We start from the raw sequence: 12,645 nt of genomic DNA, 5'->3' as shown, positions 1-12,645 counted from the left end.
GACAAATTCAGCCTCAGGTATTATCAGACACTGTGTCAGGTGTGATGCCCGTCCTGGCATATACATCCTGATGTATGAGATAGCCACAATAAATCCGATACTCTGCAGGTCTACTGTTGTGCTAGAAAGCAGCATGTTTGCCTAAAGTCATGGACTGGTATTTTCAAGAGCTGACTTCAGTGTGTGAAAATGTCACTGCTTGACCCATCCACTGAATTCCAAGCAGTTCAGTGGTGTTTTGTGTCGTGCTGAAGTCAGTGCTTCATTGTGCTGGTTACAGCTTAGCCCATGCAATATCCTCCACCAAACCCTTCTTTTTTCTCAGTGTGCACTGAACTGAGCTTTTCAGGTGCTTGTGCCTGTAGCCGTGAGTGGAGTTTCTCTTCCTTTGCTAGGTCTTCCCAAGGTTTCAAAGAGGGGAGCACCCCTGGAGAAGGGGGGCATGAGAGCATGCAGGCCTCAGATGACTATAAACCAGAGCTGATCCAAGAAGGGTAAGTGGTCCGTAGAACTCACCCACATTATCTGTTCACTTCATAATTCTCCACATCTTACTCTGTTCCCAATGTAACTGAGACCACAGAACAGCTCCTCTGCTTTGCACCCAGGAATTGGAAGCATCTAACCATCAGTCTGAGGAATGCTGACATGAGTGCTTTCTCCTGTGCCTAACATTTTCCTTCTGTGACAGTCTTGGATGAAAGGCCTTTAGCTACCATGCTGCAAGCTAGAATGGGATCTGGACACATGATTCCCATCAGATTTGGTACCAGATTTTGGTACAGATTTGGCTGTTTGGAATAGGTCTGGCCAAACAGTGTTTCCTGCTCCGTGCCTGATCGCTCCTGTTTTGGGAATGGATGTCTACCCACCCCAGCATGTTTTTTCTCCACTGCCTTAAGCACAGATCTTTACTTTAGGTTTTCAGACTCAAACAACCATACTGAGAAGGGACAAGAGCCTCCTGACCATGATGTCCACCCAAAGCCTCCAAAGTTGAAGGAACATACTGAACATGAACCCAGCTTGAATAGGTAAGGAATCAGACAATTACCTGCCCTGCCTTTTCCTGTAGGGTTAATTCCTTGCATGTCTTTCCCGACATACTTATGCTGATAAAATCTTCTCCCAGGCTCCCCTTTTGTGCCTGGTTCTAGTGCTGCTTCTACTGAGTGAACCTTTTACCGTGGTGGAGAAAACATCCTCAGTAGCTAAAGGCACCAAACGCTGTCCAGCTGGACTGCCAGGAGTTGCTGCCTAGACCCTAAATGTGGAAGCAGAGCCTGCCTCTGGAGATACATGCCTATAAGAAGCCTAATCTGGCATGGGGTAACACCTCCATGGTAACGCTGGGTCTCATTTCTGAATTTCTCCAGTCAGCGTCAGGTCTCAGGCTGTACTCTGGGCACTGTGGCACAGCACTGTTCTCCTTCCCACTGGCCTGTGACTCCACCGGGTTTGTGGTGGCTGTCTCGGTGCCTTCAGCCTGCCTCATGCAAAACAGTGCAGGGCTGAATGTCTGAATGGAAGGACTTTGAGGACTGATTTCTTTGCTTTTGTCTGTGTTTTCCCCCTAAAACTGAAGAGTTGAGGCTTTGGTCAAATTGGGCTTCGCTTGTGCGTGTGTTTCAGTGAGCAACCCATCTTCAAATCAACTTGTAAAGTGGGCTGCTCTTCTCCTCCAGGTCCGTGCCATGCTCCAAGGACAGCGCTAGTGGGAGTGTGGACATTAACAAGGGAGTATCGCCCTGTGTGCAGAGTGAAGAAGTCACTTCAAGAAGGCAAGAGAAATAATGGACTGGCTTTTTCTGATGAGAGAACATGGGGAATTTACTGCAGGTGGTTCTGGAAAAGGGACTGAGGACGGTGTGTTTGGGTTTAGGAGTCGCCAAGCTGGGCTTTGTGAGCGCATGGAGAAAGGTAGTGAGTGGTGGGACAGCAGAGTGCAGTTAGTGAGGACTGTGGAGGAGGGAGCTCAGGAAGGGGCACTGGGAAAAGCAGTAGGGAGAGAGCAATGGTGTCACTGTCCTGTCCTCCTGGGTTCTTCTGATGAACGGAGCTGTCCTGGATGTACCACAAATACTCCAAATTGTAGTTCATCATGCAGAGAAGAAGCTGTTGCCAGTCCCCAGGAATGTAAGTAAAAGCTAGACTGCTGAAGAAAAAAAGTTAGAGAGAAAACTTCCCCTTTCTCTCCAGTAGCCCCCAGCAAAGTGACCAAGATGGATAAAACTCCATCTGTTGCCTGCTCCATGCCTCCCCCAGTCCACATAGTCCCTTTGCATAAGCCCTCAAGCTTAGCAAGTTACTGAGAGAAATGTGGAGTCCTGATCTGAGTGTCTTAGTGCTTCCAGGTGCAGGTGACTTTGGATCAGACGTAGCAAGGAAGCAGTCAGGACTTCTGCTGCGTCACTCCACTGAAGGACTTAGGAGTTATCTCTTGCCCTGTTCAGTAAATTGATTTTCAGTCTGAGCTCCTGGACAAGCATGTCTTCTTTAGGCCTTCAGAACATCCCACCCTGAATGGGAATCTATAGCTCACTAGCGTTTTGAACACTACAGAACATTAGTGTTTTGCTAGAAGGAAGAGTTTAAGGATCTACCTTTGCTGCAAAAGAATCAAACCAAATTGATCTTCCTTTCACCAGGGTGACTGTGCCAGTCATTTTCTGGCGTACCCCATTAGTGAACTTGCAGGCTTCAAACTAATGCTGGTGAAAGGAAGCCCTCTACTAGTAGCAAGTGTAAGGCTGAATCCTCTTTTGTCAACCTTAATGTTTCAGGGTGGGATCTTTGAAAGCATTTTGACAGTTTCTTAGTCTAATTAAATGCAGTTCTGATGCAGGAATCCCACCAGTTTTGGATTTTCTACAGGTTATCAGTGTTCCCAGAGGGACTGGTGTGCACAAACATATAAAACCAGAACAGGCGAACAAACTTTTCCCTAGATTAATGTAGACAGGTGCAAATCCATGGTGGCTCTGCAGTGGGTTTATTCCGTGGATACACTCCTGAGATGGTACCCAAATGGCACCAGCTCATGCTCTTAGCAGTCTGAAATGTGCCGCAGAGGTACTGGATGACCCATAATGGTCATAAATAAATGACCAGAATTAAAATGTCAGGTTTTGAAAAAGTAAACAGATAACTGGTGTTCATCAGGAGCTTTATTTTTCTTTGCTTTCAGCCTTATTTTTTAAGAGATCTGTATTTTGCCTCTGGTTTTTTCTTTGGTTTTGTTTTTCACATCTCTTTGGATTACCTGGCATATTCCCATGTGGGGTTATTGTACTTTTCTTGAGGCAGGAGATTCTCCAGGGCTTGCACCTACATCCTACAGTAACTCAATGCACAGTGGCACTTCTGCAGACCCTAATGGTGTTCTGTCTTGGCAGATTCAGCGCTCTACCTAGAGAAGGCAGCATCGCTGCTCCAGAGACCCAACGTGCAAATGAATCTGACCCATTCCGGGAAAGGTACGAAGCCAGGGGACCAGGCATGCTCTGCTGCTGTCTCACACATCTTGTGTTCTCCCTGTTGCCCTGCTAAAAGGCATTGTGCATCATTATGAATGCTCATTTGTTGGCTAGTGAATTCAGAAACCAACATCATCACAATGTTACTGCATTTACTCCCTACAGATTTAGACACTAAGTGCTAAAGCTGCTAACAGGCTTTTCCTCCCTGACCAGGGTCACCCCACCTTATGAAGAACAAGCTCACCCCGCCACAGATAGTCACCCTGAGAGCCCAGGAGACTGGAGGCACGGCGAGCCTCACCCAGTGGCAGCCAGGTACAGTGGGACCATCCCGTTGTTTCTCCCCATCAGTGGCTCTCAAATCCTCGTCCTTTGCTATTCCTGCTTCTGGCTGAAGTCCTAGACCTGTGTAAATTTGCCCAGCGTACACCAATCAGATGATACTGACAAAAGGAGTATTAGGTTTAGGATTCAACCCACATATTTCATTTCAGATAACGAATCAACTTAGACAACTGCTGAATCTTGCAGCATTTCATTGTGCTGAGAATTCAGCTTGTGTAGGTGAGGGGAAGTAGTACAGACCCCTGCCATTTCCCCTGACCTTCAGAACCCGTTAAGAACCTATTACCAGCGTGGTGTCCCGGGTTTTCCTCATTGCCTATAGAAAGAGGCATGAATCCAACCCCAGCAAATTCTGAATGCTTGTGTGAGCTGGTCATAGCAAGTACAGTCATTGGCTTTATGGTCAAATTGGCTCTAATTCTTTAGCAGGTCTAACTTCAGCTCAAAAGAGAGTGCTGTCAGTGCATATGAGACCCAGCGTCCCATGCCACTGTACATGGACCGCCAGCCTTTTAACACCAGCGTGTCAGCACCCAGTCACAGGATACCGTCCTATGTAGACAGCCAAGTATTCAGCACCAGAAGGTAAGGGTTTAGGGATGGGATGCAGAGACAGGGAGAGCTGCTGGCACGGAAATATTTGACAGAAGCTCTGGTCCAGGTTGTACGATCGCTGCAGCAAGAAGCGAGAACAGGGTTTTGTTCCCAGAGGGAGTAACAGTATTGCCAGGTCTCACAACACGTAGAACAAGATCATTTTAGGACCTGGAGGGCTGAAGAAGGGATTCAGGAGATCTGAGCTGATAGTTGCTCTGTAACGCTGGAGAGTTCTTAGCAGGCTGTATTCAGACTGCCTGCACAGTGCCTGGAAACCTGACAGATGACCACATCTGTTTCTCCTCTGCAGAGAGGATCATGGAGGAGCAGTCTGGTTCTGTTTATGTCTATATCTACATTCATGTGGTCTGAATGTAACCTGCACCTCTTTTAGCATTTTTGGGAAAGTTGGTGTCACAAAGCTCTTGTTTGCTTTTGGAGGCACCTGCAAACTAGGACTAGAAAAAATGGGATTTTTTGTACTTTGTTGTACTCCATGGCCTGTTACCACCCCCCTGGCATTGCATGATGCCAACATGTCTCTGCAGTGCGAGAAACTTGCACTTCATTCCTGCACTTGGGTTTATATCGCAAACCAAATGCATGTCTTGCCCAGAGCAGGGCTTTTCTCATCTTACGATGAGCTTAGCCTGTCCCTCTTTCTCTCTTTAATGCAGCATTGATTTGCAGTGTTTTTTGGCATTGTTTAAAGTTAAGTTATACAGTTGCCTCAAGCTTTAATCAGGATCAAAGTGCTGATATACAATATAAACATAATCTGTGCTCCAGGGCACTTGCAAGAAAAGAATAACCATAAGCTATAGGCTCATTTGCTCTATTAAAAGAGCTGGAGCTCTGCCCACAGGTTAAAGCCATTCCGCTAATGAGTTCTGTCTTGGAAAAGTGAAAATGTGCAGGTCTGACCTGGATGGGCCAGCTGGTCAGCAGGTCACACGTGTGAGATGGGAGTTTGGTGAGCGCTGGGAAAGGAGACAATACTGAGGACAGATCTGTTCATGAACTGCTTCAGCTTTACTCTCAGATTTTGAGCCTGCTGCCCTGTCTCAGAGCTTTGTACGCATGCTGCAGCACCAGCACAGGTGAAATGGGCAGGGCGAAGGGAGAACACATCGTGATAGTGACTGCAGAGACTAAATATTAGGTAGCCGATGTGGGGAGTCCAGTGACTCCTGGTATCGTGTAATCAGGGCTTTGTGCTTCCTCTCCAGACCTACCCCAGATTACGAAGGGAGAGTTTACGATGGGAGAAGCAGCCCTAGGAGCAGCAGATATGACAGCGCCAGTGCCAGAGGGCACTGTGAATTTAACCCCACAGCTGGACGGTAAGAACTTAAAGGGTGGGATCCAGACTTGTTAACCCAAAGAACACCCCACTGCTACATTTACTCGGTATCGGAGTGTCCTGATCCAGTTCTTACCAATTCCCTGGGTCTCAGCACATGCAGTAAGGTGCTGTTTGTGTGGATGGCAGTGGTGTGTGGATGATTTTGGTGCTAAGCAGGGAGACATTTCGCCAAGATTCTCACCACTTGTGAGAATCCCTCACGTGCTCAAGTTCAGTGCTTGAGATTGTATCACTTCCTTTCATAGCCACGACTCCCTTCCCAGAGATACCACCATGTCCATTTCCCAGAGAAGCCACAGGGTGCCGTTCTACATGGACAGCTTAAACTATAACAGCACCAGGTAAATGGGTAGTCTGGATGGTTGTGAGGGAAACCTCCATGAAACTGTTGTGGCAGAGAAGCTAGGAAGCAAAGCCAGAAGCTGAAAGAGAGGCAAATGGTTTCCAGGGAGTGGATGTGTGATCTAGAGGCATGGAACTACACTTAAACCATTCCTAGCAAAAGCTACTCAGCACAGGGTCTGTGGTATGTCTGTCTCTGGAGATTTTTTCACCATGTGGGGTGCCAGAACAGAGTGGCAGGAGAATGAAAGGCTGGTTCCTGGCTAACCCTCCCTTGGTCTGTAATCAGCCTTTGCAGAGGCTACAGGGGAAAAAAAAGAGAGCGCGCTAAAAGCAGAGAGGGATGCCAAGAGAGAGGATCCCTATCTCCAGAATGTCAGTGATTAAATGACTGAAGTTGTCCCAGAACAAGGCTGTTGGAAGGGGTAGGAGCTATCCAATATGGAGCACCATTACCCTGCGCTTTCTGCAGTCCTTCGCAGCAGCGTCAGCCCATCCACGTGCAGTCTGACACTATGGAGGCACCACTGTAGGTCTGAATGTTGGATCTGTAAAGGGGAGTATGTTGTGGGTGTGAGCAGGAGGCACAAGATCCTCAGACAGCCTAGGACTGGCTGCAGGCAAGATCAGCTTCATCCCTGCAAGGCAGACTGGCAGGTCTCGTTGTGGAGTGGATAGGCAGAGCTATTTCACAGAGACATTTTAGTAACCGCAGTTTTGCCGCCTTCTCCCTTATACAACTTTTGAAATTACTGAGCTGGGGATAGTTATGTTGGACTTTGGCCAGTATGTCCCCATCTCCTCTCCTGCAATGTGTTGTGTGCTGTTTCCCTCCATAGCTGCTCCCATTCAGGCTACGTAATTCACTTAAGATCTTCAAATAAGTACAGACCTTGTTTGATCGTTTCTGCTGTGGCCTTATAAATGAGACTTTTCCAAATCACTTCTCCAGGGAAGTAGTACTGTCATGTGGCAGATGTGAAAAGAATAAGGGGCTTTTTTGGTCTGCGATAAAGATGAATTCATCTGTGCAGTTAAGGGCCTTATTATTGCACTCTCCCAAACTGCACTCCTAGCAGTAGTGGTACATCTTTTCTTGGCTGCCAGCTTGGATCATGTCACAGCTTATGTTTCCAGTGCCCATGGACTTTTCTCTCTCTCGCCAGGCTTCTCTCGAATTCGGGTGAGAGGATCTGCAGTCCAGTTGCCACCTTACCACACAACAGCCCAGCAGCCTCCGGGTACCAGCCCAATTCCAGCACTGCCGGGTAAAGAGCGATGGGTGGTTGTGATCCTCCCGCTGCAATACAGGTTTTATGCGCAGCCATCCTGTTTGGTGAAGACAAGCCAGGCGCTGCTGCTTGGCATCTGGCCACGGGACATTTCTCAGCTGCTCTGGCTAAGAGCACAGACATGGCCATGGTGGCCAGAGCCACTCAGAAGGGAGAGATGGGCTGGGTGCTTTCCTCCAGGTGCCCTTTTTTAGAGACCAGGGTGTAACTCACTGTAGGAGTTGTGTCTTTTCTCTTTAGTGTGGCAAAATCATGAATCCTCCATAACATGTTGTAGCTGGAGGGACATGATGGAGCTCCTCATGCCTTACACGCTCATCACAGATGTGGGGCTCTTGGAAGACTGTTTGCCTTTGTTGTCAATCATGAGCGAGTGAGCGGATTTTGGTGGGGCTGTCGTAGGATCCTGATCTGTCACGTATTACAGGAGATAGCATCCCATCACAGTGCAGCTGCCAACTCAGAGCTGTATTCTGGGATTTGTGGTTTCCACAGGCTCCACCTCAGAGGTAGAAACTGCTGCAGTTTTACACAATTTAGAGAGGGGTTTCAAAGTGGTGAGAGGTCAGCATAGGCTTTGGGTCCTGCTGGCCTTGCCACAGCCTGCTTATTGCAACACCTTTCTAAGTAGGAGACTCTCATCTGCAACACTTGACATGGGAAGTATCTATGCTAAATTAGAAAAAAAAAAAAGCTTTTCTTTCCTTAGCTGTGACATGGCTTAGTTTGCTCATATGAGAAGAAAGGATTACTCATAGCTTGTAGGCTGCAACGAAAATGCACCATGGAGAAAGAGCCTGATTAGTTCATTTCATGGTTCTGGGAAGAGAGCCGGTGGGCACAGTGTCTCCCCTCGATCTGTGACAGAGCTGCAGACAGACCGACAGATGGGGGCATGTCATTTTGAAATCAGAATTTTAAAGAGGGAAGAATATGCAAGAAAGGTCAGCTCTGTAAGCAAAAAAGATCCTCAAATCAAACCAGTGGCAATTTGTAATGGATGAAAATGCTGGAGATACTCCAGTGACAAAATGGTCACTGTGTAAGTAGTACTGTGCCAGTAGGGTTTTAATGTTAATGGGCAGAATCACAAGCTCTCTAAATACTTGTGTGCATAATCCTGACGTGATTTGAAAAAGACTTATCCTTGCAAAACAGGGGATAACTGGATGAAAGAGTTACATTATCCGCCCCATTCTTTTTAATTAACTTGATTTGTTTTGGTGGGTTAATTAGAGGGGGGTATATTAGGTGTTATTTAGCAACAATGCTTGATATTCAGTATTTATTCAAGAACAACAGCATCTCACTCTGTGCCTTTTCATGCACGCGTTAAGTGTCCAAGTGCACACATGTGGTCCCTTGCGCTGTCTCTCATCAGCTCCAGTCTTTTCTGATGCAAATGCTTCTTGTTCTGTCTCCATCCGTTCCTAGAAAAGGGGTCCTCTTTGTGAAGGAGTACGTGAACAGCAGCGAGTTATCAGCCTCCCCACGCTATGGCAGGTATGAGGAGTGTCCAGAGACAGTCATGTGTCTACATACGTGTGCAAAGCAACAGCGTATGGCTTTGCCAGCTAAAATGCCAAGCAAGCTCCTGAGCTGGAACAGTTAGCACTGCGTCAGCATGCCATTGTGCCTGAGCTAATTAGCCCTGGAGGGATTATTACATTGGGTGGGCAGAGAGTTTTGCTAAGGCAGCAGTGCTGCTTTGGGGACCCAGATGGATATCTGCAGTGCACTGTGCTGTCTAGTTCCGTTGCGGTGACAGAATCTATCCCGCAACTCATAGTGGAGGGGTAAAGTCCCCCTCTAAGTGGGCTGGCCTCTAAGGTGGGTGACGGGGTGAGAACACTACGCTGCAGGTTTTTAGGCTGCATATTTGGGCACTGTCAGGCTGCAGTGTGCATTTGCACACGTAAATGTATGATTGGAATTGGTGAGAAAAATGTGGAGGTTGAGGGTTCTCAACTCAAAAATGAGTTAGAAAAAGTTAGAAGATGCCATTTTCAAGCTTAAATCTTCATTCTTTTGTATTCTGCTCGAATGTAACTAAGTAAAGCTACTCCAGATTGACACCAACATGACTGAGAGCAGAATTTGGCCCTGCGTGCATCGTGCTTACATTGATGTGGCAGCCGGTTAACACCCCGTGTGATGCCTCCCTGCTGGCATTTATCCTCCCTCAGTGCTGTGTTGGCATTACTGTGGTAGCCGATTACAGACTCCGTAAATCTCTAGCCTTTCCTGTAGGTCGGCAAAGCAGATGTCAGCAACCAAAGCTAAGCGTATTGCTGCAGTGTCTAAAAAACCCAGGCAAACAGAAGACAGAAGGGAGCACTCAGCTGGGTGAGGCTAGCGATGTGTTCCATGTCTTTTCCTGCATAATAGCTCAGGATTGGGGAGTTTAGTAAGCAGTGAAAAAAGCCGCTATTTACAGGGTCCGTATGTAAACATCAGGACTCCAGTGAGGCCGGAGACGTTTCACTGAGTGTCGTGGAGGCAGGATTTCATGGGTTGCCTGCCCAGCAGCCAGCGCAGCACTTCACCACTCTTCTCTAGCAGCCAGTGGAAAGCACGTTGGTCCCCGTAGTCGGGGTCACAGCCTGCGCCTGTCCCAACCCCAGAGCTGCCAGACGCGTGCTGTGGGCCCGTGGGCAGCATGGCCAAGGTGGCCGTGGCTCTCGCTGGCAGGGAAGCCCTTGCCCTCCCTCACCCTCCTCGGCACCCTCTTTTTTTAGCTGTGCTCCCAGCCTTGTGCTTTCTGCCATTTTAATAAGACAACCTGACTCACAGAGGGGTCTCGTGGCTGGCAAGGAGTAAAAGGGTGGGAGCATGTGGCTGGGAACATACTGGAGGAGACAGGGAGCAAAAGGAAGCAGTATCTTTCCCTTGGCAAGGTTGTTAGGTCTTCTCAGCCCCCTCCTGAGCCGCATTTGACACAGCACGGGCTTTCTGCCGCCCCCAGCTCCTCCTGGCACGGAGGGAGAGTGCTGCTATGTGCCTGTGCCACCCCTCTTGGCCCCAGGCTCGAAGCAGCCCCATTTCAGGGTGTGTGCCCTGGTTTCGCGGCCACACTGCCCACATCCTGCCTCTCCCCGTGGGGACAGCAGCAGCCAGATGCATTTTTCAGTGCTCTGAAGTTAGGTGCTGGGGCCACCAGCTCTCTTCTGTCTCTGCTTGCCTTTGGGGGTGCCTACTCCCTGCAAACCTCATCTGCCAGGCTGAGCCCAGAGTCAGCTCTGGGTCTGACCCGAGGCACAGCGGTTGTGGTGTGGGGCAGGGAGCAGGTTACTGCCACCCCTATGGAGAATCTGCAGCATCAATCTAGCAAAGGTGGAGATAGTGCTGCCGGCAGCGCTGCCCCGTCAGCCAGCGTGGCCTCTTCTATGAGGGAGATGCCTTTTCAGAGCTGGTTAGGGATGACCAACCTCTCCAAGGAGCAGGCAGCTGGGATGTTGCAGTTAGGACTTCAGTTTCATGACTAATGACTCCATCTGAGATATTCTTCCCATATATCACTGCCAAGTGCTGATCTTTGCTTCTGTCTCCAGTGGCAGCCTTGTGGATTTGACCGATTTGGAGAGAGCAACCTACAGCCACCACAGCTACCTGTCCAGCGCTCCCCTGCAGAGGTGGGACCATTCGGGGCTGCCTTGGGGGTTTCAGCAAACTGTTAAACAAAACTTTAAGGTTTTACTTTTTTAGCATATTGATATGTGTTCAGTGAAATAACAGCATGAAGCGTAAATGAGCTTTGGAAAACACAGTGACATTGACTTTAAGATCTGCACTGCCCTGCTCTTGTGGTCTCTGCATCCCTGCGATAATGTGCCCCTCTGTACTGTCACTTGACAGTCAAACACATGTCGGAGCAGGTATCTCATGGAGAGTGGTGCTGGAGTTAGGTAGGAAACCTCTGGTACCAGCGCTGGGACTGGAACCAGGTTGTGTTACAGAGGAATTCACTCGTCTGTTCCTTCACAGGGCCAGCGAACCTGCTTGCAGTTACTGTGGCCGTGAGATCCGAGACTGTCCTAAGATCATAATAGAACATCTCAACATCTGCTGCCACGAATATTGTTTCAGGGTAAAAAACCCAAACAAAAACTGTAACTACTGACTGCCTTCTATGCACTGCTGTGAAATGGAGTGGTGGGAGGAGGAATCTTGCTGCAAATTCTGTCCTCAGACTTTGAGTAATGTATATAGTGTGTGCCAAGTGCTTGCATACACATCGGGACAAGAAACGTCAGGCAGTCACAGATGTTGGTTGTGTCCCCAATTTTCAGCTCCTCAAATAAATGTGTATTAGAACTAGGAGAATTATTTATCATTACCTGATAGGACAGCAGCACCCTCTTTCCTCATCTCCTTGTCCTTGTGGCAGACTTGCTGCTTTGTGGCCTTTGCACCCCAGCGCAGCTCTTGCTGAATCTCTCAAACTTGCAAAGTTTACAAGTCCATGGAAATGGTGAGTGTGGGGAGGAGGAAGCCTGCAGTGGCATTTGTCTATTGTAAGAAAGTTTAACCTCAAAGGTGTCGTTGCTTTGGCACCCTCACATTTATAGACCAATACAGAGACTGTTTCTCTGCCCCCTCCATGCTGTCATTGCTGCATGGTGCTTTGGTTACTGTCCGACCACCTTGTTTTCCCTCTGGCAGTGTGGAATTTGCCACAAAGCAATGGGAGATCTTCTGGATAAAATATTCATCCACCGGGACATTGTCCACTGTGACAAGTGCTACGAGAAACTCTTCTAGGTGAGTGCGCCTTCACAGCGTCAGCATAAATGCCTGGATGAGAGAGCTCATGGAGTTTACTGACTGAAAAGTGTTTAACTCTTACATTTACCGAGTGACCCATACAGGGATTTTTCCTGTGGCTTTTTAGTGGGAAGCAGTGACCCCTGTTGCAGAATTAGCTAGAAACATGCCAGAGCTGGTCCCAGGGGTCTCGCTTAGAGCCAGAGTCTCTGGCCATAATGTGATAACCAGGCTGTGTTAGCTTCACGTGGGGGAGACGAGTAGAGGGCTGGCTTGAGTGATGAAAGAAATGTCCCTTAGAGGTTGAGAGTCCTCTCGGAAGGGAACTAAAGCCTTCCCCCTTGCGACCCAGGCTAACCCGCCGCAGGCGGCTGGGTGCTGTTTGCAGCCATAACTTCCCTCTAGCCAGGAGGCTGCCTGTCAGTGGCAGGGGCAGTTACTGCTGTCCTTCGAGATGAAA

General features: G+C 48.5%; 1 protein-coding gene across 3 annotated transcripts in view; it reads left to right on the top strand.

The window, feature by feature from the left end:
* The window catches only part of ZNF185 (zinc finger protein 185 with LIM domain), a 49,873-nt gene that overhangs the window by 34,934 nt on the left and 2,294 nt on the right, over positions 1-12,645 (top strand). The window contains exons 20-32 of one of the 3 annotated variants that reach the window (XM_037408555.1): positions 396-494; positions 921-1,034; positions 1,686-1,781; positions 3,396-3,476; positions 3,693-3,794; positions 4,254-4,409; positions 5,651-5,764; positions 6,033-6,128; positions 7,296-7,397; positions 8,856-8,924; positions 10,973-11,053; positions 11,406-11,508; positions 12,084-12,182. In XM_037408555.1, the coding sequence (XP_037264452.1) occupies positions 396-494; positions 921-1,034; positions 1,686-1,781; positions 3,396-3,476; positions 3,693-3,794; positions 4,254-4,409; positions 5,651-5,764; positions 6,033-6,128; positions 7,296-7,397; positions 8,856-8,924; positions 10,973-11,053; positions 11,406-11,508; positions 12,084-12,182 (1,312 nt within the window). Of the gene's footprint in view, positions 1-395; positions 495-920; positions 1,035-1,685; positions 1,782-3,395; positions 3,477-3,692; positions 3,795-4,250; positions 4,410-5,650; positions 5,765-6,032; positions 6,129-7,295; positions 7,398-8,855; positions 8,925-10,972; positions 11,054-11,405; positions 11,509-12,083; positions 12,183-12,645 lie in introns of all 3 variants that reach the window. The other 2 variants (XM_037408554.1, XM_037408556.1) reach the window with 2 other exon arrangements.

The sequence above is a fragment of the Falco rusticolus genome, chromosome 14, assembly GCF_015220075.1.
Source record: "Falco rusticolus isolate bFalRus1 chromosome 14, bFalRus1.pri, whole genome shotgun sequence".
Classification (NCBI taxonomy): domain Eukaryota; kingdom Metazoa; phylum Chordata; class Aves; order Falconiformes; family Falconidae; genus Falco; species Falco rusticolus.
The sequence above is the reverse complement of the archived record's forward strand: the minus strand, read 5'-3'. Positions and strand labels throughout refer to the sequence as shown.